At 46.8% G+C, this 19,640-nt stretch overlaps 7 protein-coding genes across 7 annotated transcripts; 2 read left to right on the top strand and 5 right to left on the bottom strand.

Moving 5' to 3' along the window:
• Positions 1-305: 305 nt before the first annotated feature.
• M430DRAFT_185594 (hypothetical protein) lies at positions 306-1,815 on the bottom strand. The gene is made up of 3 exons (XM_024863898.1): positions 991-1,815; positions 481-931; positions 306-407 (listed from the first exon to the last, which is right to left on the bottom strand). The coding sequence occupies exons 1-3, from the start codon at positions 1,656-1,658 to the stop codon at positions 390-392; spliced, it is 1,137 nt and encodes a 378-aa protein (XP_024717631.1). The 5' UTR covers positions 1,659-1,815; the 3' UTR covers positions 306-389.
• Positions 1,816-5,316: 3,501 nt separating this feature from the next.
• Positions 5,317-7,051, bottom strand: M430DRAFT_37318 (hypothetical protein). Its single transcript, XM_024867101.1, has one exon. It carries the CDS (start codon positions 6,967-6,969, stop codon positions 5,479-5,481), a length of 1,491 nt encoding a protein of 496 aa, XP_024717632.1. The 5' UTR covers positions 6,970-7,051; the 3' UTR covers positions 5,317-5,478.
• Positions 7,052-8,456: 1,405 nt separating this feature from the next.
• Positions 8,457-9,646, bottom strand: M430DRAFT_109417 (hypothetical protein; the record flags this gene model as incomplete). The annotated part of the gene is made up of 4 exons (XM_024861275.1): positions 8,457-8,932; positions 8,984-9,061; positions 9,106-9,386; positions 9,441-9,646. 4 exons carry the CDS (start codon positions 9,644-9,646, stop codon positions 8,457-8,459), a joined length of 1,041 nt encoding a protein of 346 aa, XP_024717633.1.
• A 343-nt stretch (positions 9,647-9,989) lies between these two features.
• M430DRAFT_147136 (hypothetical protein) lies at positions 9,990-12,587 on the bottom strand (the record flags this gene model as incomplete). Its single annotated transcript, XM_024863049.1, has 6 exons — positions 9,990-10,638; positions 10,726-11,274; positions 11,338-11,468; positions 11,657-11,831; positions 11,941-12,485; positions 12,539-12,587. The coding sequence occupies 6 exons, from the start codon at positions 12,585-12,587 to the stop codon at positions 10,027-10,029; spliced, it is 2,061 nt and encodes a 686-aa protein (XP_024717634.1). The 3' UTR covers positions 9,990-10,026.
• Positions 12,588-12,668: 81 nt separating this feature from the next.
• M430DRAFT_37321 (hypothetical protein) lies at positions 12,669-13,545 on the bottom strand. Its single transcript, XM_024867102.1, has one exon. It carries the CDS (start codon positions 13,122-13,124, stop codon positions 12,774-12,776), a length of 351 nt encoding a protein of 116 aa, XP_024717635.1. The 5' UTR covers positions 13,125-13,545; the 3' UTR covers positions 12,669-12,773.
• Positions 13,546-13,765: 220 nt separating this feature from the next.
• Positions 13,766-15,451, top strand: M430DRAFT_45420 (hypothetical protein). Its single transcript, XM_024867768.1, has 3 exons — positions 13,766-14,317; positions 14,391-14,508; positions 14,567-15,451. The coding sequence occupies exons 1-3, from the start codon at positions 14,108-14,110 to the stop codon at positions 15,337-15,339; spliced, it is 1,101 nt and encodes a 366-aa protein (XP_024717636.1). The 5' UTR covers positions 13,766-14,107; the 3' UTR covers positions 15,340-15,451.
• A 185-nt stretch (positions 15,452-15,636) lies between these two features.
• M430DRAFT_37323 (hypothetical protein) lies at positions 15,637-16,267 on the top strand (the record flags this gene model as incomplete). Its single annotated transcript, XM_024867103.1, has 1 exon — positions 15,637-16,267. A coding segment is annotated over one exon (553 nt), but the record flags the coding sequence as incomplete, so codon positions are not given.
• Positions 16,268-19,640: the final 3,373 nt, after the last annotated feature.

A 19,640-nucleotide genomic window follows, 5' to 3' on the forward strand; every position in this document is an offset into this window, starting at 1 on the left:
TCTCTCGAGGACATGATCCGGACCGCCCCATGGAAGAAAACCGGTCTACTCAAGCCACGGGCAGGCGATGATACATGTAGACAAACCATGTTTGAGAATTTATGTACAAGAAGTGAAAGAAGCAAATGCCTAGATGTCCCACGAAGATGAGGCGCCAATATCGACGGGGATAGTCCAATATTGAACATTCCGGGCCGAGGCACCCACAGCTGTGTGGCCATGGAGGTACATCGAAACGATAAAAGATGACTCGGACTGAGCTCTCAGAATGGAAGCAGATTCATCACCCTCCAGAGGCGTGACGGTGTGGTCCAACATGCGCAGCGAGCAGGATTTGATAGGTTGTGTCTAAGTAATGGGTGATAGCGATAGATGCCTGCTAATGTCGTTCATACAGGAAGAGTACTGTAGGATGCGCTTCCAGAGCAATGTCCCAAGGCCCATGCAGAACGCTCTCCGGAAGGGTTGGCCTACGAGGATGGGAGAGAGACCTTGACGGTGTCGGCGATGTTTCCAATAGGTGGGGTCACCTGAGTATTGAAGATCCCTTCCATGTTGCCTGTGATCTTGGTTAGGGGGAAAGGCCTCTGACTGGAGCGGGGATGACTTGCCTACGGGGAAGTAGTTGCAGACCGTGTACCACCCATAAAAGTCGCCCGAAAGGACTGAGTTCTGGGGGCAGTAGTGGGATGCGCAGCCAACAGTCTGACTCTCCTTCCACACAAGCTGCGTGAAGTGGAGATACTCTGGTGTCGATGAGGAATCCGGGGGGCTGGGGTTGTTGTAGTAGGGGACGAAGTTCAAGTACTCGCCATAATACCAGTCATTGACGATGGAGTTCGCGACGACTGTAGCGGTATCCCAGTCACCAATTGGATTGGATGAACCCGTCGCATCAATGTTCTGGCCATAGTTGCCCGTACCCTGGGTCCTATGTCGACGTTAGTTACGTACCGGCAGTGATGATAATCAACGTCATCTTCCACTCACATATCGTGCTTGAAGACACAGGTCGAAGCGGTGTTGGCAGCCCAATCAGCAAGCGTCTGGTTCCAGGCTATAGCGGGGGCCGAGTGGTTCGAACGGTGTTGGTTGTGGTAGTGGACAGCGGCCGAGGAGTAGTCCGTAGGAGAGGGCGCAGGAGCAGCCGCAACGGAAGGGGAACTGACTGCGGGAGAATTGGCGGCAGGAGAGTTGACGGCTTCGGCTACAACGGGCTTACTGGGAGCAACTGGTGCGGCCTCTTTAGTTTCCACCACGGCTGGAGCCTCGATCGTAGCGGGAGCGGCGCTTGTCGAGGTCGGCGCGGGGGGTGCAGGTGGAGGTGGGGGTGGTGCAGAGGTGGACGTCGAGATCGAGGTCGAGGTCGAGGTCGAGGTCAAGATGGAGACCGAGGATGAGGACCAGGTTGAGGATGGAATGGCTACGGCCTTGGCGGCGGAGTCCTCGATGGGATTCGCATAGACAGTGTGCTTGACAACGACGGTGGTGGGTGTCCCGGACGGGGTACTGCTGCCCTGGGCGCCCTCGGTGACGGTGACGGTGACAATATCGGTGACGATGTCCCAGGCAATGGCCTTCTTGTGGAGGTTCATGTGGACGGGGGATGCCACGGCCAGGGCGGCCCCGAGCAGGGCGAGAAAGGAGGAAGAGCGCATGTTGGCCCTGTTGATGTTGATGCTCGTCGGGGTTGCTTGTTTTGTGTTGACTTTCTTCGAGAAAGTGGACGCGCGGGAGGGGTTAGGTTGCTTGGAGAGCGGTGGAATCGAACCGGCAGCGCTGCTGTAGTTGCGGGAGGGATGGGATTCTATCGAAGAATGGGAGGAGGCAAGTAGTCCGGATAGATGAATGGATGGATGAATGAATGGATGGTTTGTCGTTCCGACACGTCTCGGCGCTGCAAAGGAGGGACAAAGAAAGGGGGGGGGTGAGAGTGTCTGTATCGAGGGGTCTCTGAATGAGTGGAATTGCCGTCAAGACGACGAGAAGGCAGAAGAGAGAAGAGAAGAGAAAAGGGCGAAGGTTGAAGATGAAACGGAAGATGGATGAGGAAGAAAAGAGGAAGAAGAAGACGAAGACGACGACGACGATAAAGAAGACGAAACACCCGTAATATTATGGGGAGATGTCATGCAAGGTACGCGACTTCCCCATGCGGCCTAGCGCCTCCGCGTACCTGTGCGCCGCTTCTCGCTTCTCGCTTCTGCCCCCGTGCCGCTGACATAAGCCGCGCCTCCAAGGATCGTACCGTCGGGACCGCAGATGTGTAGCATCGAGTACTGAGGCCTACGCCGGTCCAGACTACACACTACGCTGCCGTCAGGGGCGCCACCCCGTGACACCCGCGAAGTGGCGGTTTCGAAAGGAGCGCCTCTCTGCGCCTGCAATTAATTCATCAATTTAATACCGCAACGAGAATGGGTCTTGCTTGCTTCTGGTACTTTCTCTGTCGCGGTTTCACCTGCGGTTAGTGCCATATATTACATTATTATTATATTATATTTCTGTTGATTAATTATTGATTATTAAAGTAATAATTCCACCTCTAGTGTAATCCGGGTGCTTTGATTAAGGAGAGCCTCATGCGGCATCGCGGCATCGGCGACAGGGATGTTGCCTGACAGCATGCCGATCTCCCCGCCAATCGAAAGCCAAGACTCGCTTACTCAGCCTCGATCCAGACGGGTCGATGCGGCTCTTCTTCGTCTTGTCGTCGTTGTTTGTTATTTATTTCTCTCGTATCTTCTTGTTGCTTTTATTATTTGTTGTCATTTCTCTGTCACTTCTGCGTGATTCTTTGTTCTTATTTATCCATAATTTTCCTCCGATTTCTCCGCTTTCTCTGATCCATTGGTTTTCAAACATCCCTCCTCTGCAATCAATGCCACATCTCCCCGCCGTTTCACTTACCGCACACAACCGCCCTGCAGGTTATACCTATGTGCCACATCAGATACACACATCCGTCCATCCATCCATTATCCTCCCGTCATTCTACCCCCCCAGCGCCCATCTCTGACCCCCTTGCGTTTCTACGGCACCTAGGTAGAGATGGTTGGTGACTTGATCTGGCATTGATCCTGCCTCGTAGTAGATCGGCTGCGGGTGATGAAGTCTGGGCTCTCTCCTGTGGCGCAGAAAGCAGAAAGGCCTCTGTACTTGGCGAAATTGCATTCTGCTTGCTTGCCAAACAACTTCTTTAGTAATCACGGTTGCTTATTATCTGCATACCTGCTCTATATAACCTCAAATCTGTTCCTCCAAGCGTGAGCCGGCAAGAGATACCGATGCAACACCTCCATTGGACAATGCAGCAAAACACATTGCTGAGCCAAAAATATCTGTGATTTTTTCACCCCCTTACCATGGACTCCTTTCGGAGTCTGCCCCAGACTCTTGTTAGTAATGACCATGGCTCACCTTCTCTCCCTAATTCCACAACTTCCCAGCCGCCCTTTTAGAAAATAAATCGAGCGTTGGACAATCAAACCAACATCCTTGAATAGCGAAGGCCCTGACGAAACTCTACGTCATCTCAGACTCCTCAACCCTAGCGATTTCTCCATGGCTTCCGTAACGTCAATTTTGACCGAGGGTAAGAGGGTGCAATGAAATGCTGTCCCAAATCAATAAGAATTCATGTCTTTTGTTTACTTCCTCTGTCTTAATTGCACTGTAGTCTGTGCTTTTGCGGCAAGAGCCGGCTTGTAGAGGACAATACAATGACCCTATAGCTTGGGATCAGGCACTGCGATGCGTGAACATTATAGCTTTAGCTATTGCGTCCCTGGATCGCGGAATCTATAGTCGGGGCGTTGTCGCTAAGTAGCGCATGAAAAGTGCCGTTAAATATCTTGATTGGATTTATTATATCCGAGGCCAAGGTGGGGAAGAACAGACTCGTCACGAAGAAGACTTTTAGCGCTTTCAAGCAGGACATTCCCGCTACTTATATCACTTTGGAAGCAAGCAATCTAGGGGCTTTAATTATTACAGCACATTTCTTTGGGCTGATCTAGATGGTGGACGAGATCTGGTGGTTGCATGGCATGGCAAAGCGGGAAATAGGCAGACTCCTTACAGTTATACGAGATGATTGGATGTAGGCAATGGAGTAGTAGCCGATCAAGCAAATACAGTCTTCACACACTCCGGCTGGATTAGCAAGCAGGATGTAGAGAAGGTTGAGGAGGACTCCACCTTACCTGCATCATCTGTTCATGTTGAGAGGAGCGGATAGGACACACCACCAAGCAACAAATGCAAGTAGTTAGTCTGTCCAGCAAAGCCCTATGGAGAAGCGAACACTCTTTGTTATGTTTGCATTCCGTTCATCATTCGAGTCTAGGTAGGGATCTCGGCCATTGTCTTCAGAACGAGGCGCGTTGATATGTTACTATTGAGCTGGGCGATTACCTACACCGAGTTCCGAATATATACGCGAAGGCGAAGACGAAGGCCAAGCAAGGTCTATCATTTGGGACGCGTCAAACTCGTAAGTATGATATTTAAGGAAGTTTCTTTTCTATTCCTGAAGGCTGAAAGTCAGTGAAAGATACCTACCACCGTCGCCCTTAGTTCATTCTATGTACGCAGCAAATTATCCCTGAGTATTTTATTGAATAGAACATAAATTTGCGTTTCCGCGACACGTCGACTGCCCTAAGAGCATCCAGACCCCACTCCCCTCGAGGATTGTTACGCAGCACTGCTTATAGCTGCACGAGCATCTGGATGAGCTGGGGATCAACCCCAGGAAGTTGATGACTGGTGGATTCTCAGCGGGCGGACAACTCGCTGCGGGGATTGCTTTACTCAGTCGTGATCGTAGTGGCCCTCCACTATGTACTGTCTATTATCGCCCGTGAGACGCGATCAAAATAGGCACACCCCTGAACGAGTCGGATGTCGAAATGAGCTTTACAGCAACTTCGAATCCTCCGTCGGCAGTGATCGTGGCACTCAGCTCAGTCCGCGCTTCTAATAATCCGTTTTCAAAACCTGTATCTTCCCCAAGGATGATGGCGGACTCGAACAAGCGTAGCCAATTTCATGGTGGATGCTGCTGAGCAAGACACTTGGGACAAGCCAACTCCTGTAATACCCAATTAGTTCAAGAATCAATATCGTGTACGTATATATATCATATATGCCTGGCTACTTGATTTGGACTTGCATGCTACTACATATTTTATATATTATGTAGGAAAACACTTGGTGTTTTAATAAAATCAGTCTACCAATGCATAAGATTGCTTCGTTGATCCTTTTGTAAAAAGTAACATACATGAATTCTATCAAAAGCATGAGCATGGATGTGTGGATTCAAAAACACAAGCGGGTCTCTATTAGAGGTAATACTGGACAGCACTACTGCAACGGTGATGAAAATTGCCTTGAACGTTGAAGAGCTATGTTATGCTATCGTTCGGTCAACCGTATTGGGATATTATGACCTCCATCCAACATGTCGTCCCCCTAGCCATATCGCGCCTTTTCAGGCTCATCGTCGAACCAATTAGGGGGAACGCCGTGATTGATGACAGTACTCTTGACCTTCGTGTAACTCTCGTAGGCTTCTTGTCCATTCTCTTTGCCAACGCCACTCTCCTTGAAGCCACCCCATGGCGACGAGGGGTCGTTGAGGTGGTGTCCGTTAATCCAGACAATACCGGCCTCCATCTTTGCTGCAACCCGGTGGGCCTGGTTGAAATCGTTCGTCCAAACCGAGGCTCCTAACGCGAAAGAAGTGCCGTTCGCGATGCTAATTATATGGTCCTCCGACTCACATTTCAGGAGCGCAATGACGGGGCCAAAGACCTCGTTGCAGGACAGATCGGAATCGGGATGCGTTTCGATGATTGTCGGCTCGAAGAAGAACCCTTTGCCATCCAGATTCGTTGGATTACCGCCACAGATGATTCTCCCTCCTTCCTTTACAGCACGAGCCACAAATGCAGAACATCTCTCCACGGCGGCCTTCGAGATGACTGCTCCAATCTGTGTTCGATCGTTCGTTGGATCGCCCAACCGTAGTGCTTTGACCCGTCTCTCCAACAGGTTCACAAATCGATCGTAAATATCTGCATGCACCAGCAGTCTGCTCCCGGTAACACAAGTCTGTCCACTTGCGATAAAGCTCGCAAAAAGTGCTGCCTTGACTGCCTGTTCCACATCTAAGCTCGGAAACAAACAGACCGGTGCTTTGCCGCCCAGTTCTGCTGTGATTGGGATCATGTTCTCAGCAGCTGATGGAGCGATAGCCTTGTACGTTGCCAAGCCTCCTGTCAAGTCAATCTTAGCCAAATGTGAGTTCTCACACAGGAACTTCCCAGTCTCGCGCCCGTAGCCACAAATGATTTGCAACACCCCATCGGGCAGACCGGCCTCTTTGAACAGAGGGCCGAGTCTCAAGACAGATAGAGGGGCGAGCTCAGATGGTTTCACAATGACCACGTTCCCTGCCGCAAGGGCAGCGCCGATCTTTTTCGTTGCAATGAGCAGCGGATGGTTGTAAGGAGTGATCTGAGCTACAACGCCCAAGGGAAGACGGGTAAGAGTATTCACGACCGGTCCCTTGAAGGGGGTAACACGACCTTCGTGTACGCGTGCCAGGGACGCAAAATATTCCAACCATTCTGGCACACGGGCCAGCTGAGCACGCATCTCGCGGACAGGACGTCCTGTCTGACGGGTTTCCAGTTCAACAAATTCGGGAATGCGAGAGCGGAGTAGCACCGCGGCCTTGGACAGCACTGCAAATCGATCGGACGCATCTGCCTGTGACCATGGCCCATCTCTGAAGGTTAGAAGAGAATCGGAAATGATGTTGTCCACAGTTTCACGTGGTGTCGCGTCAATTGTAGCGATTGGGGCCTCATTTGCAGGATTTATAACCGGTATGCGCTCTGTCGTCGGGGATGTATAAGCACCGTTGACCCAATTCGATACATGTGGTAGATCTGCCATATTTGCTATTTGACCGTTGAAAGATCCTGAGAGGAAAGACAATTCAACCCGATGTTCCTTGTTCCGATCCCGAGGACCATCTCCATTTTATCCTGAGGAAGCGATAAGCGCGGGGCGTTACCGACCTCGCCGTCGCCCCTCGTACTACGACCGCGCCGTCGCCGGCTGTTCTTTGGTTTATTTCAACGCGTTTAGAAGCTCATGCCGGGCCGCTTTAGATGTTAAATATTCAACGAGTAATACTAGTTCTCTGGGGTAATCACCAAGGTAAAGTATTGTGAAGGTACTTATTATTCTTCTATAGAGATCACTCCTGAAATTCTTTTCTGCCGGAGGGAAGCGCGTATAACAAGGGTGGGAGGCGCGCGTATGGACTTTGTGATAAGCGGACAAGGGAGATGGCGAAGATAAGCTTAGATAAGAAGAGTCCCTTATGTCGGACTATGAAGTAATACGCTCACATAAGGGAGACCTTTACTTCTCTGACCAAGCTGGCCAAGTCTTCTCTGTTGATCGACGCATCAGCCCTACCCAATGTTACCGAGCATAATGATACATCAGGGCGGCAACAAGTAGACATGCCAAGAAAGAATTTCAATCAAGGCAAATCACGACACTTTCTCTAAAACAGTAATTTATGTACGAATTGAAAGAATCATGAAGGATAAAATAATGAGCTCTTTTAAGAAACCACTGCAAGACGTATTAATGAGAGTTACGGACTATATTTAATAATATGACCGCATAAGTTTGCACTTGATATTGTTGATATTTTTCTTTCTCTGTTCATGCACCAGTATGATCATTTATTTTAGCAGTGACTCTATAAATATAATGAACTTTTGTAAGCTGTGCAAGAAAATATAGAAGAACAGTTTTGCTAGCTTTATTGAGTGGAATTTATCTTTGATACTTTATCTACTATTCTTCCTATTTTCAAGAGAGCCCTTTTCATGATGCCTGGCTTCAAATGTAAAGACTTACCAAGTTACTCTTGTACTCGTCAGATCCAACAAAATATCTCAAACATCTGTATAATACATAATCAGACCCTCATCAGACATATTCTTTGCTGTCTCTGCTTAGTCAAGAATCCAAGGGAGCTTCAGTCCAGCGTGTCTTAATTGCACTGATAAAAGATGTCTCTAAACATATATATCAAGTTACTTTGAGTTTATGCTGCGGTCCTGTGGATTATTGGTCGGTGATAGACGGGTGAACTATAGGTCAGCGACAAACAGCCAAAGTGTTGTTGGCATGCGCCGTCTTTAATGTATGTCTTGCCCGGTTTAGAAGGTCTGACATTTCTCTCGTTAGGAGGTGTGCCAGGGTCTCGTTAGGAAACGGAAACTCTTTAAAAGAGTTAGCAATCGCCGTGCGGTTAGACTCTTGCCGCATTTTCGTTAGAAGTACTCAGGCTAAGAGAGAGCAGGCGATCGTTGTTATAACGGATCACAATAGGAACAAGATGCGGTCCTTCAACTTGATTAAATCATAGCATCCTGAACCGCCTGAAACTCCCTCGACCCTAGCATAGCCGAGGCGGAGGGCCTTTCGCTCGGATTGACCACTAACATGAGACGAAGAAGGTCCCTTAACTGCTCTGGTATGTTGACCTTTTGGCTCTCCTTCTCAAAAGGCGAGATCGCTTGCGGTATTAGCTCTTCTTTACTAAAACGTATAGCAAATTCGACTGCGGATTTAAGGGTAGGGCGCTCGACCTCGTCAGGAGTAGGAATATACCAGTTAGGAAAGAGCCGTTTGATCTTTGCCATACACCAAGCCTCGTTGACGTAAGGATGAGGGCTGTCCCCCGCGCCCAAGACACCAGGCTTGATCCAGCAAAGCAGCATCGCGGCAACTGCCCAGACCTGCGATGGCTTAGTGCACGCCTGGCCTAGGAAGACTTCGGGGGCGCGCATGGCGTATGGCTGGGCGTTGAAAAGATAGCCGGCCGGAACAACTGTAAGCTTGTCAGTAAAAGCGTCTGTCTCGTCTAGCAATATTTGCTTACCGAGTCCCAAGTCCCCTACTTTGGCGATAACATGGCCAGTCTCGATGCCAGAAAGCAGGATATTGGCGGGTTTGTAGTCTGGGCTAATAAGCGGATGCCAACTTTTCAACATCAGATAGTACCTGTATTCACACATTGTTGGCCGTCTAGAACGTCGCAACTGGTCAACGTTTCCTTTAGGACCGTCTTGATGAGGCCGTAGGTGCGCATGTCAGGCTGGTATTTCACATCTGCAAGAGTAGTGTCCAGCCATTCCAAAGCGATGGTGTGGTTGTCAATCACATCGTACATTTGCCGGAAGCACTTGGCCGAGGCGACACCAGGGAGGAGATAACTCTGGTATTCACGGTACAGGTTTTCCGTGGCAGTTTTATCGTCAGGCGAAGCTTTTTTGATGATAGCCCTGGGGGCCGAGTCAGTGTCAGGATTTGGACATAGTTAATGCAACACAACGAACCATCGGGGGGCATTAGGGGCATGTTCACGTGGAACGACCTTAGCTTTGAAGACGGCGGATGCGTGTGTGTTATCTCCTTTAACAGCATTTTCAATACGGTAGTCCCAATGGGCGCCTTGAAGAAGGTGTCCAGGAGCAAGAGACGACATGGTTCTTGAGAAAGAGCTCCTTACAGCAGAGAGGTTCCGAAGGACGAGTAAGCGCATTATAAGAATGTAAAAGGTGAATAGGTTTAACGGATAGCAGGTTTGTTTATATAGGTGAAGTGCATTGTTGATGATAAGATATTAGTAGATGCCTGACGCGCACGGACCCAGATCCAGGTGTAGCCTGAAACCAGCCCCAGGCTCTAAGAGTGTAGGTACTAGGTAGGCTGCGCAATAGATCTCTATAGGTTAGGGTTTTATATATACGGCCTGACCTATAAGGATTGGAAGTCTGAGGTAGACTGTGGCTGGCTACAAGGTGGTGGATGCAAGTTTAATGGGAATGCCACAGTATGGGGAGTGAACACTGAACACGCGGCGCTCAGGGCAATTGAAAAATTATGCTTCTTGTTTTCACTTTCTAATATATGCAGATCAAGTCAGGAAAGCGCTGTTTGAGACATTATACCTTGGGCTACCGACGCTGCTATCGACCTTAGCCGTGCTGTGATTTGGTGATGGATCTCCCTTGAAATCATTTTGCAGTCGTGATACCGCCAAACCGGCTGAGCAAGGCCGATATCTGCACCATTCTCGAGCAGTAGCCGCACCAGATCCTCGTGTCCCAGCTCCATTGCCAACTGTATCGGCCTACCGCATTGCATGTAAATGCGGTCAAACCAAGATGGAAATCCACCCGGCAGGAGAGTGCCCAAATCATGATAGCCGGCGTTGACATTTGCTCCGTGAGCGAGCAGCAGCCGCACCAGGTCCGCATCACCCAGACTGATGGCCCGGACGAGTGGTGGCATGTACTCTTCTGGTTCGGAACTGTCCCTGACAGTCGTCGCGTTCATCTCCAGGTTGAATTCGCTATAGTTGCCAGCGGATCGTGGCCGGTCTGCCTCTTCAAAATCGCACTTGACCCCGTTTGCGAGCAAGATGTTGACAATCGGGGTATCCTGCTTGCTCACGGCATGGCCCAATGCTCTAGTGCAAGGAATGCGGTCTGTTCTCCGAACCAGCATTTGCACGAGCTCTTGATTTCCTTTCTGCACTGCAGTCAGCAACGGTCGGCCCCCCAAGATATACCCATGTTCTAGATTGGCGTCGGCGCCATTTGCGAGGAACAGTCGCACCATATCGATTTCTTGCAGCCCTGTGATGTAATCTAGTGGTGTTGTTTGGGTAAAACCAAGCTGAAAGTTTAGATTGACGCTGTATTCCTCCAGCATTGTGGGAACCAGATGCATATACTTGTTCTTCAGCACTGCTTCAAGTGCCTCCTGCGTTTCATCAGGCCGCTTCGGTAGATATGAGCGTGCGGCGACGATCGGCTTTTTCGTCTCGGTAGAGCGATTATAGAAATAGAATGATTGGTCTTTACGTTGCCAGACCAGTTCCCAATCCTCCGTCTTCTCATCAGCAACAGGATGAGACTCCACAGCAGCTGGCACGGCCGGATCCCTTTGGAAAGGCATGGGCGTGCCCCAGCTCCAACCCGAAAACCTCTCTTTCACGCTTTCGGCAGTTTCGCGTTTTCCTTCTTGTTCAAAGCTCATTGCAAATTCATGGGGCTTGAACGCAGGCTCATATTCTCGCCGTGCAACTTTATCCCAGTCGAGGCCATCGAAATAGTGATGAGCCTTGATTTCAGATGCCCCGTTAAACCCGAGTCGGTCATCTGACTTGTGAGTAAGCAGTTTATTTAGAAGATCTTGCGTAGATGCTGGTAGCAATCCGGACACCACGAGAGGTTCCGAGAGGATGTTACGGCGTCTCTGTTCCACGTCTTCATCGTAAAAAGGAGGCGACCCCGTTAGCATCTCGAATAGGAAAGCCCCCAACGTCCACCACTTTGATGCGGTAGTGTTAGTCGGTGCTGACGCGTTGCCGGCGAGCAATTCGGGAGCCAGGTAATCCACCGCCGCACTATCACTCGTAGTTTCCATGTTCTTCATCTCTAGACGCAAAAGACCTAAATCGCAGACAACGACATGCCCTACGGAATCTAGGAGAATGTTCTTCGGCTTCAGCTCGTGATAAGAAGGATCTACCTCGTCCAGCCACTCCAGCGCGACCAGAATCTCTGCGGCATAGAGTCTTGCCCTGTCAGCGTGGAAGCGCTGCGCCCGTTGTAGATGGTAGAAGAGGTGTCCACCAGAAACAAATGGCCAAAATAAACAAAACTGCGAGCGTGTTTGCGCAATGAATTTGAGCGGTGCGATAAACGGACCATTATTGACTGGTAAAAGATGTGCCTGCATCACGTCGCAGCGAGGTGACAGGTCAGCCTTTTGGATATGGATGGATGCGTAGCAGCTATGGGAGCCAGACCTTCGGATTCTAGCAACAGAACCAAAGAAGCGAGGTTTCTTCGACGTCTCAATACGCAGTGTCTTATTCTTGACGTATTCGACCTCGACGTGCAATTTGCCAGTGCCGTTCTTGATTGGCAGCCATTCTGTTTGGACCTCGTCTCCAAAGACAGGATTCATCTTCGCGCAGCCGATAAATAATACATCGTGGCTTCCTTCACGATGGCCCAGGTTCCTCGTGTAAAGACGTATTGTCAACTCCGCAGCTCTAAAAATGTCAAACTTGTGGATCCTATCTCTCAATTTTGTTGACCATACTGGGTTTTCTCTGGTCCCAGAGGCGGCGCTGACGGAGATTTCAGATCCGTCCAACTCCAGAGTGGCATATGGCAGGCTATCATGATCAGAAAGTGGAAGAATAAGGCCTCCTCCACTTTGGGATGTGATGTTGGAGGTACCATTTCCATGCGCGAGGGCCGCCTCATACTGCGGGACTGAGAGGCCAAGACCCTCATGAATTGCTACTAGTAATACTCCAGGCTCAAGGCTATTCTGCAGCGCAATAGGAATGATCTCTGGTTCTGTTACCCTTCATGCGTTAGCCGTGGTCGATCAGGTGTCAGGCTTCACATACTGTACGGATCATCATCTTCGGGAATTGGGCGTCGCCCGCGTAGCCCCATTACCGGCGAATAAACCACCCCCAAAGGGTCAGAGTCTGTCATATTGCTAACGTATGTGGCTAAGTTGAGATTGGTAGTGGACGGACAATACAGAGACACCGGGATGGTTGTTCACTCCCAACCCATCTTTCGGAGAGATGAATGAAGAAAGCAAGTCACGGCGCTCGAAGTTTAAGCTCTAGAGGTCTATTCGGGATTGGGAAATGGGGGCCCAAAAGGACCACCCTCGTCATAGTTCTCTCCAATTTCAGCGCCCAGCCAGGGGTGATGTTCTTTCTCGCGATTCCCCAGTACCAGGCCGTATACGTTTTGGATTTCCCCCGAGGGTGTGCGAGCCTGTCGCACCGTGCGTCCGCACTCGTCGAACCATGCCATAAGCACATTTCCGGTCTCCAAAGCTTCCTGGTCTGCGACCCATATTACACCAAGTGAGTTGACCGCGTGATACCAGCTGTAAAGGTCTGACCAATGTGCCCCATCTTCTGATAGATTGTAGCCCCCCTCTTCCACTTCTGCTTTATCATACTCCTCGTTCATCCTCCCTCTGCCAATGCTTCGGCTTTAATATTTTCGAACTCCTCGACGCCAATATGGGCACACACGAACTGGGGGATCCGGGAGAAAATACGCTGCCAATCTGACCCGTAGTTATACCGTGTCACATCGTCAAAGAGCAATTCTTCTTCTTGCGGTAGGTCGCTTGCAGCGAACAAGGCCTTGTGTACAGCATCCGTACTGTTTCCATCTCGGTCGAAGTAGCATGTCCGCAACCAGATCTCGTCTTCCGGATGTCGCTCTGCAGGGGTACGGACTGAATCCACAAAACCCGCCCATCTGATAGCCTGCCGCCTGCTCCACCCCCTCACTCATGCCACATCTGTATAGGGGTAGCGAACTTGAAGTCATTGTTGTTGAAATCAGATTATAACAGTGCTCCTTGGTTATTTCTGATTACCTTATGATAGCCATTTGACATAATAGACTGGTTATCATGGCGGTAGGTACCTTACCTTATGGACTGCCGCCTAAACTAGTTAGTGCGGCTCAGCGGTACCTATAATTAGCCGGGCGCTGTGGCGATGGAAAGTGGTCACATGACTTTAGCACTACCTAATAGGGTTGGCGTAACTAGTTATATCCCCCACACAGAGGATCCCATAGGCTCCACTACAACTCCCAAAAAAAGACCTCCCCAGATCAAACCAAAATCAATCCCGCAGTCCGAACCCCAACCTCAGTTTCAACCCAACTTCCAACAACTACTACTACTTTTCAACCCCCGTTCACAGGGCGCTGGACCTGCATCTGTGCGATTCTCTGCCACTACTCCAGGTCTCCAGGTCTCCTCCTCCAGCATCGTCGCAGCTGGCCTGGAACGTCTGATACACTAATACACCGATCCTCCGATCCACCGATACCGATCCTCCGATCCACTGATACCGATCCTCCGATCCACCGATACCAATCCTCCGATCCACCGATACCAATCCACCGATCCACCGTTGCACTACATTTGCGGAATGTCTTCCACCTTTGAGATACAACCCTCTGATGCTGAGATCGAGGCTTTGGAGGCTGAGATCCAAGGCGTCTCCTCCAAAGAGAGGTTGCTCCTCAGATCCGCTTTACAGGCACAGCTATCCCTCATCAGAGCATCAGCCAATGCCTCGCCGGTCGAAATCCTGCGCCAGTGGCTTTCTCGAATCAAATTATCTGAGGCTGTTGAAAAGGTATTTCGTCTTGTCTTGCCTATTCTAGCCTCCGTTCATGATTGAAACTTGTACTAATGATTATAATGTGAAGATTAACGCGAGCGAAACGACAATTTCCAAGATTACAGAAGTATTCGACATCAGGTTGGACAAGGGCAAACGGTGGACGCTGGCAGATGATAGCCTGGTCGAGGTTCCTTCAATACTAAGTATGTATTAGCACTCATCACTTGCGCATACACATTCCAGTGCTAATTATACTGGCAGAGCGGAACCTACGTGACCTAGAGGACGCTCTTTACGATGAGGATTCAGAAGCTACCTGTCGGATCGCGGTCGACATCATACTTATTCAATGCCGGAAATATCTACGCCACAAGTACCAATCCGCCGAGACTTCGCATAATATTGAGGCCAACGTTGCCGATGCCACCAATCCCTCAACCCCTAAAAAAGCTGTCGTCAACGTGGGACTAATGAAGCGCGTCAAACTGTTTCCAGAAACCTCTCTGTCTGTCAAGATGCACAATAAATTAGTACCGAATGGCAGAATTCTAGTCACTAGCCGAGCTGATTGGGCCTTAGGATACAGCACTGCCGGAGATGAGGGCACTTTACTGATCGCCATAGAGGCGAAGCAGAGGTCGGAATTTTCTAAAGGAGAAGCTCAGTTGATCGCCTACCTTGCTATCCTCCGAGAGAATCGTTTAAGAGCGAGGAAAACGAACATCATCACACAAGGCTTCTATAGCGATGGTTCGCGATTTGCATTTATCTGTATTACAGCAGATGGGAGTATTGAGCGATCTCCAATCTTTGAGATCGAATTTGAGAAAGATCTAAAGATGGTATTCAATTTCATCGTCACTATGATGGAAACAGCTATGAAAAGCACTCCGAATGCCACACCAACTAAGCCTGGTAAACTACGGGAGAAGGAGATCAATCACTTTGGGGACGAGGTCTGGTCGAAGGTCTATGCCCAAATGGATGCGAGTATAGAAATTTGCTCAGACGATAACATGGAAGATGCAATATAGATGTTGTCACAGATTACTATAAAGATTACTAAAACCGGGTTTGCTGGGACCGCCCTTCTTAGCTTAGCTTAGTATTAGTCAGACACGTGAGAGCGCTTAGATTATCCGAGCGCGTCGTTCTGTCTTTCCCTTCTCTCGGCCCATTCGTGACACTCAACCTCGCATCGTGACAGATATCCACGTGACTAACCTAGTTGTTGCCTTGAGGCCCTCAAAAAGCTAGGCGGCTATGACTCATTTTTCATGACGATCTAAGAACTTCCCTCACAAATTTCTAAGTTGTCCTTACCGCTTCATCATGGAGCCAAGCAACGATGAAAATAAGAAGCCATCTACTAACAAGAACAGACCATCTACTGAGGAGGCCGACCCAATCGATAGAGATCAAAAGCTATCCCTAATCAACCGCAAATTCCTGAGCGGACGAGCGTTTGAACCACCTCCGGACCGTGACAATTTCCTTGGCTTCCGCCCACAGTACTTCTTCTTCTACGGCTCTCTTATGGATGCTAGGCAACTTCGCAAGATACTTCAGCTCCAAGAAACTCCCGCCCTTCAATCCGCTAGCATTGTAGGGTGGGATATAATGCTATGGGGCCAATATCCTGCTTTGATCTTCAAAGCTAATACCATTACTCATGGAATGGCCTACGAGGTTCAGAAGGAGGAGCACGTTGAATACCTGATGCGCTACGAGACAGACGCTTATAGGGTCAAGGGATGCAAGATTAAATTGGCGGATGGAAGAGAGTTGGCTGGAAAGACTTTCATTTGGAATGCAGGTAAGGAGTTATTGAAGGAAGGAAATTTCGATCTAAAGGACTGGCAGATAGAGCAGCTTGAGAAGTAGCTACCGAAGACTGATAGCATGGAGGGTTCATCTCATAATTGATGACTTTAAGGCCTACTATAATACCCATCTTTGGGCATATACCTATCTCGAATAATGCTCAGGCCGTGCGTATAGTTTGCCGCTAGACCTTGTTCCTGGCAGACCTGAAAACCAAATATTGAAAAATCGGGCCAGGTTGACGTCTTTGATGAAGAGTGTTGTCTAGGAGTCAGCAAGAGTTTTTCAGTTTTGGTTCCACAGACCTTCAGCAGGTGGGACCTGGGGTAATGCAATATGATAGTGATATTATGGGCTGCATGTCAGCTGGGCCTCGAAGCTGCGGTAGCGGTCTGAACTACGATGTAGGACTTCTGATGAAAAGACCACACTCTGCAACGCAGATAATTCGCAATTTCTCGGAAGTTGACGATACCCGTCCTCGTTAGGTTGCGGAAAGTGGCTAGTTACTGCCAGGGAGGTCGTGACGCGGGACCGGAATGTGGAGTACCTTTGAAAGCGGGGTATAAGACCCAGGAGGAATGCGGGGGCAAATGATGTCTGCTACAATAGGATTACCCACCCACCGATACACCCTGTATAAGCTCTAATCAAGTTTCATTCAGCCTTCAGCCATACAAATCAGCAGCGAGCTCCTCCCTGACTAGGATTCTCATGGTCAAAGAATGGCAGCATTATTGTTTCTAAAGGCATGTAAATGTGAGCTTCAGGTTTTATTATTGTAAAGGTCTGAAAGCCACCTAAGAAAACCAGAAAAGTATGTAACAAAAGACTTATACAAAACAAAGGCAAAAGAAGCGTGATAAACCAAAACCGAGGAGCGGACTTACTTAAGACTTATTAATTCAAAGGGGGGAACCAAAATGTATTCCTTAAGTTTAATCTACAGTCAAACAAAGAACTCCTTTGTACTTGACTTTATTAGGCCAAGAATTATGTTGGCTATTAAGACGAACCAGTCATATGACTAGCGTAGCAACAGCGCAGGTTTAGGGCACACAAAATAAGAGAACACTAAATAAGGGCTTAGTTCTATTAATTGCTGTACAGAAGGAATCTCTAGCTTTTGTAAATACTAGATAATGTTATAGGCCGACAACACGATGTTTAAGTAAATGTTATTCTATTCTATAAGAAGAATACTTTAAAGAAGGAAGGTTTGTACAAGACAAAAAGGTAAGAGAAAACTTTACTACTATTAGAGTAGGGTAACGATAGTCTAGTTAGTTACGTACTTAGTACTAACCCTTTACTAGGTTCTAACCTATAACATTACCCTTCTTCTCTTTTACGCCTAGTCTTATAACCTATACTCTATATAAGGGCCTTAATTAGCCCTTCTTAGTAAGTAATCTAGACAATCCCTTATACTACTATAAATTAATTCTCTTCTCTCCTTATACCTAACCTTAACAACCTAATCTACTACTCTTACTACTACCTCTTCTTTTTTATACTATATAATTGTACTATAATCTATTAATTAAGCTACTACTAAGCGTTCTAAAGTAGCTACTTCTTAATAATTAGTAAGTTAAGCTCTCTTCTAAGCTTATATAGCGCTAACTTAGCCGCTAGCCTACTACTAAGCGTTCTAAAGTAGCTATTCCTAACGATTAGTAAGTTAAGCTCTTTCTTAGTATAGACTTATATAGTACTAATGTAGGCACTAGCCTATTACTAAGCCTTTCTTTTTTTTATATAATAAAAAATAGCTATTCTAAACCTATAGAACGTATATAATACTACCTTACCTTTAGCTAGCCTCTACTAATACGTATATAGCTTTATCTATATAGTTAATAATACTATTATATAGTTAAACGCCCTTACTACCTAGTAGTACCTAATCTTATATATTACCTCTCTTTATATTCTTACGTAACTTATTTATATAGATAAGTAGCGTTAAGCTCTAGCCTTTTTAGAGCGTAACGTACCTTTTTACTTTAGCTATATTACTCTAGTATAAGTATAGATATATTATCTATCTTATATAAATATAATACTTATATAGTATATAAGTATACTTGTTCTTAATAGCTATTCTTTATATTATAAAAATAACTAAAAGGTCTTTCTTAACTACTAAGTACTACTTAGATTCTAGAATAAGGTATATAAAAACTATAAATAAAGAGACTATAGTATAAAGTATTTTACTTATAGTAGTAGTATATAATAGGCTTTTTTAGATAATCGTCTAGGGCTACTAGCCTTAAAGTAAGAAAAGAAGAGTAATAATAATAAGCTAAGTATAAGTATAATTATACGTTTTCTTAAGAAAAGGTTAAGGTTATATAATAACCTAATCGTACTATAAGGTCTAGATAGTAAGAGTTTAGCTAGTATTTCTCTTACTCTTAGGCTAATTTCCTTTCTTTTCTTTTTTTAGTATAATAAAAGGTTATATTATTATTATTATTAGTCTTACTACCTATGCCTTAGGGTTAAGGGTTTATTGTTAGTACTGTTAACAGTACTACCTTTACCTCTTAAGACACGCCTTTTCTAAGACCTGTTACTAGAACGTAGTAAACGAGATCTAGATACCCTTTAGGCACTATACTCTATACTAACGCCCTTAAGACACCTCTCTTAAGACGTATCTTATTTATAGTATTAAACTAAGGCATACTTACGTAACTAAAAGGCCTAAGGTAGAACTACTTAAGGTTCTATAAAGAGATGTATATACTACTAGATTACCTCTATATATATATATAGTACGTCCTAGCTTTACTAGGTTAAAGGGCCTCTTACTACCTTACTATAATAACATAATAAGAACTACCTAAGAGTCGTGATTAGTTAAGCCTTATCTAAGGCTAGGGCCTCTATAAAGAGTCTAGTCTAGCGTTCTGCCTTTACTCTAAACCTCTCTAAGAGAATACTAATACTACTATACAATAAGAACTAAGAGAAGATATCTATCTCTTCTTTATTAAACTTATATTCTATCTTTAGGTAGTACTACTTACTAAGACTCGTTAATTACCTACTTTTTATATAGATATACTAGACGTCCTTTAACTCTAAAATACTAAGGGTTTTAATAGCCTTATCTAAGTACCTAATAGTATTGTCTTATATAAGAAGTTTATATAAGGTTCTTTTTTTTATAAGCTTTCTCTTCTTCTTTTACCTTTATTAGAGGCTTACCTATCTTACTAGTAACACGTATGTCTTAAGAAAGGCGCTAGTAAAAGTAGTCCTTATTAAGCTATCTAGGTCTATTCTTATCCTAAGTTTTTCCTTACTAACATAAGTACTCTACCTAGACTCGACTCTCTTAACCTTTCTTCTAAGAGTAAGGACGTTACCTTAGCTACGTTTATTATATTATATAGCGCTTCTTTAGCGTATTACATATACAAGACCTATACCTCTTATTAACCTTATACGTATTATATCTATAACTATTTACGGCTTCTTATTAAGTTACGACCTT

This window comes from Amorphotheca resinae, assembly GCF_003019875.1.
Source record: "Amorphotheca resinae ATCC 22711 unplaced genomic scaffold M430scaffold_12, whole genome shotgun sequence".
NCBI classification, from domain to species: Eukaryota; Fungi; Ascomycota; class Leotiomycetes; order Helotiales; family Amorphothecaceae; genus Amorphotheca; species Amorphotheca resinae.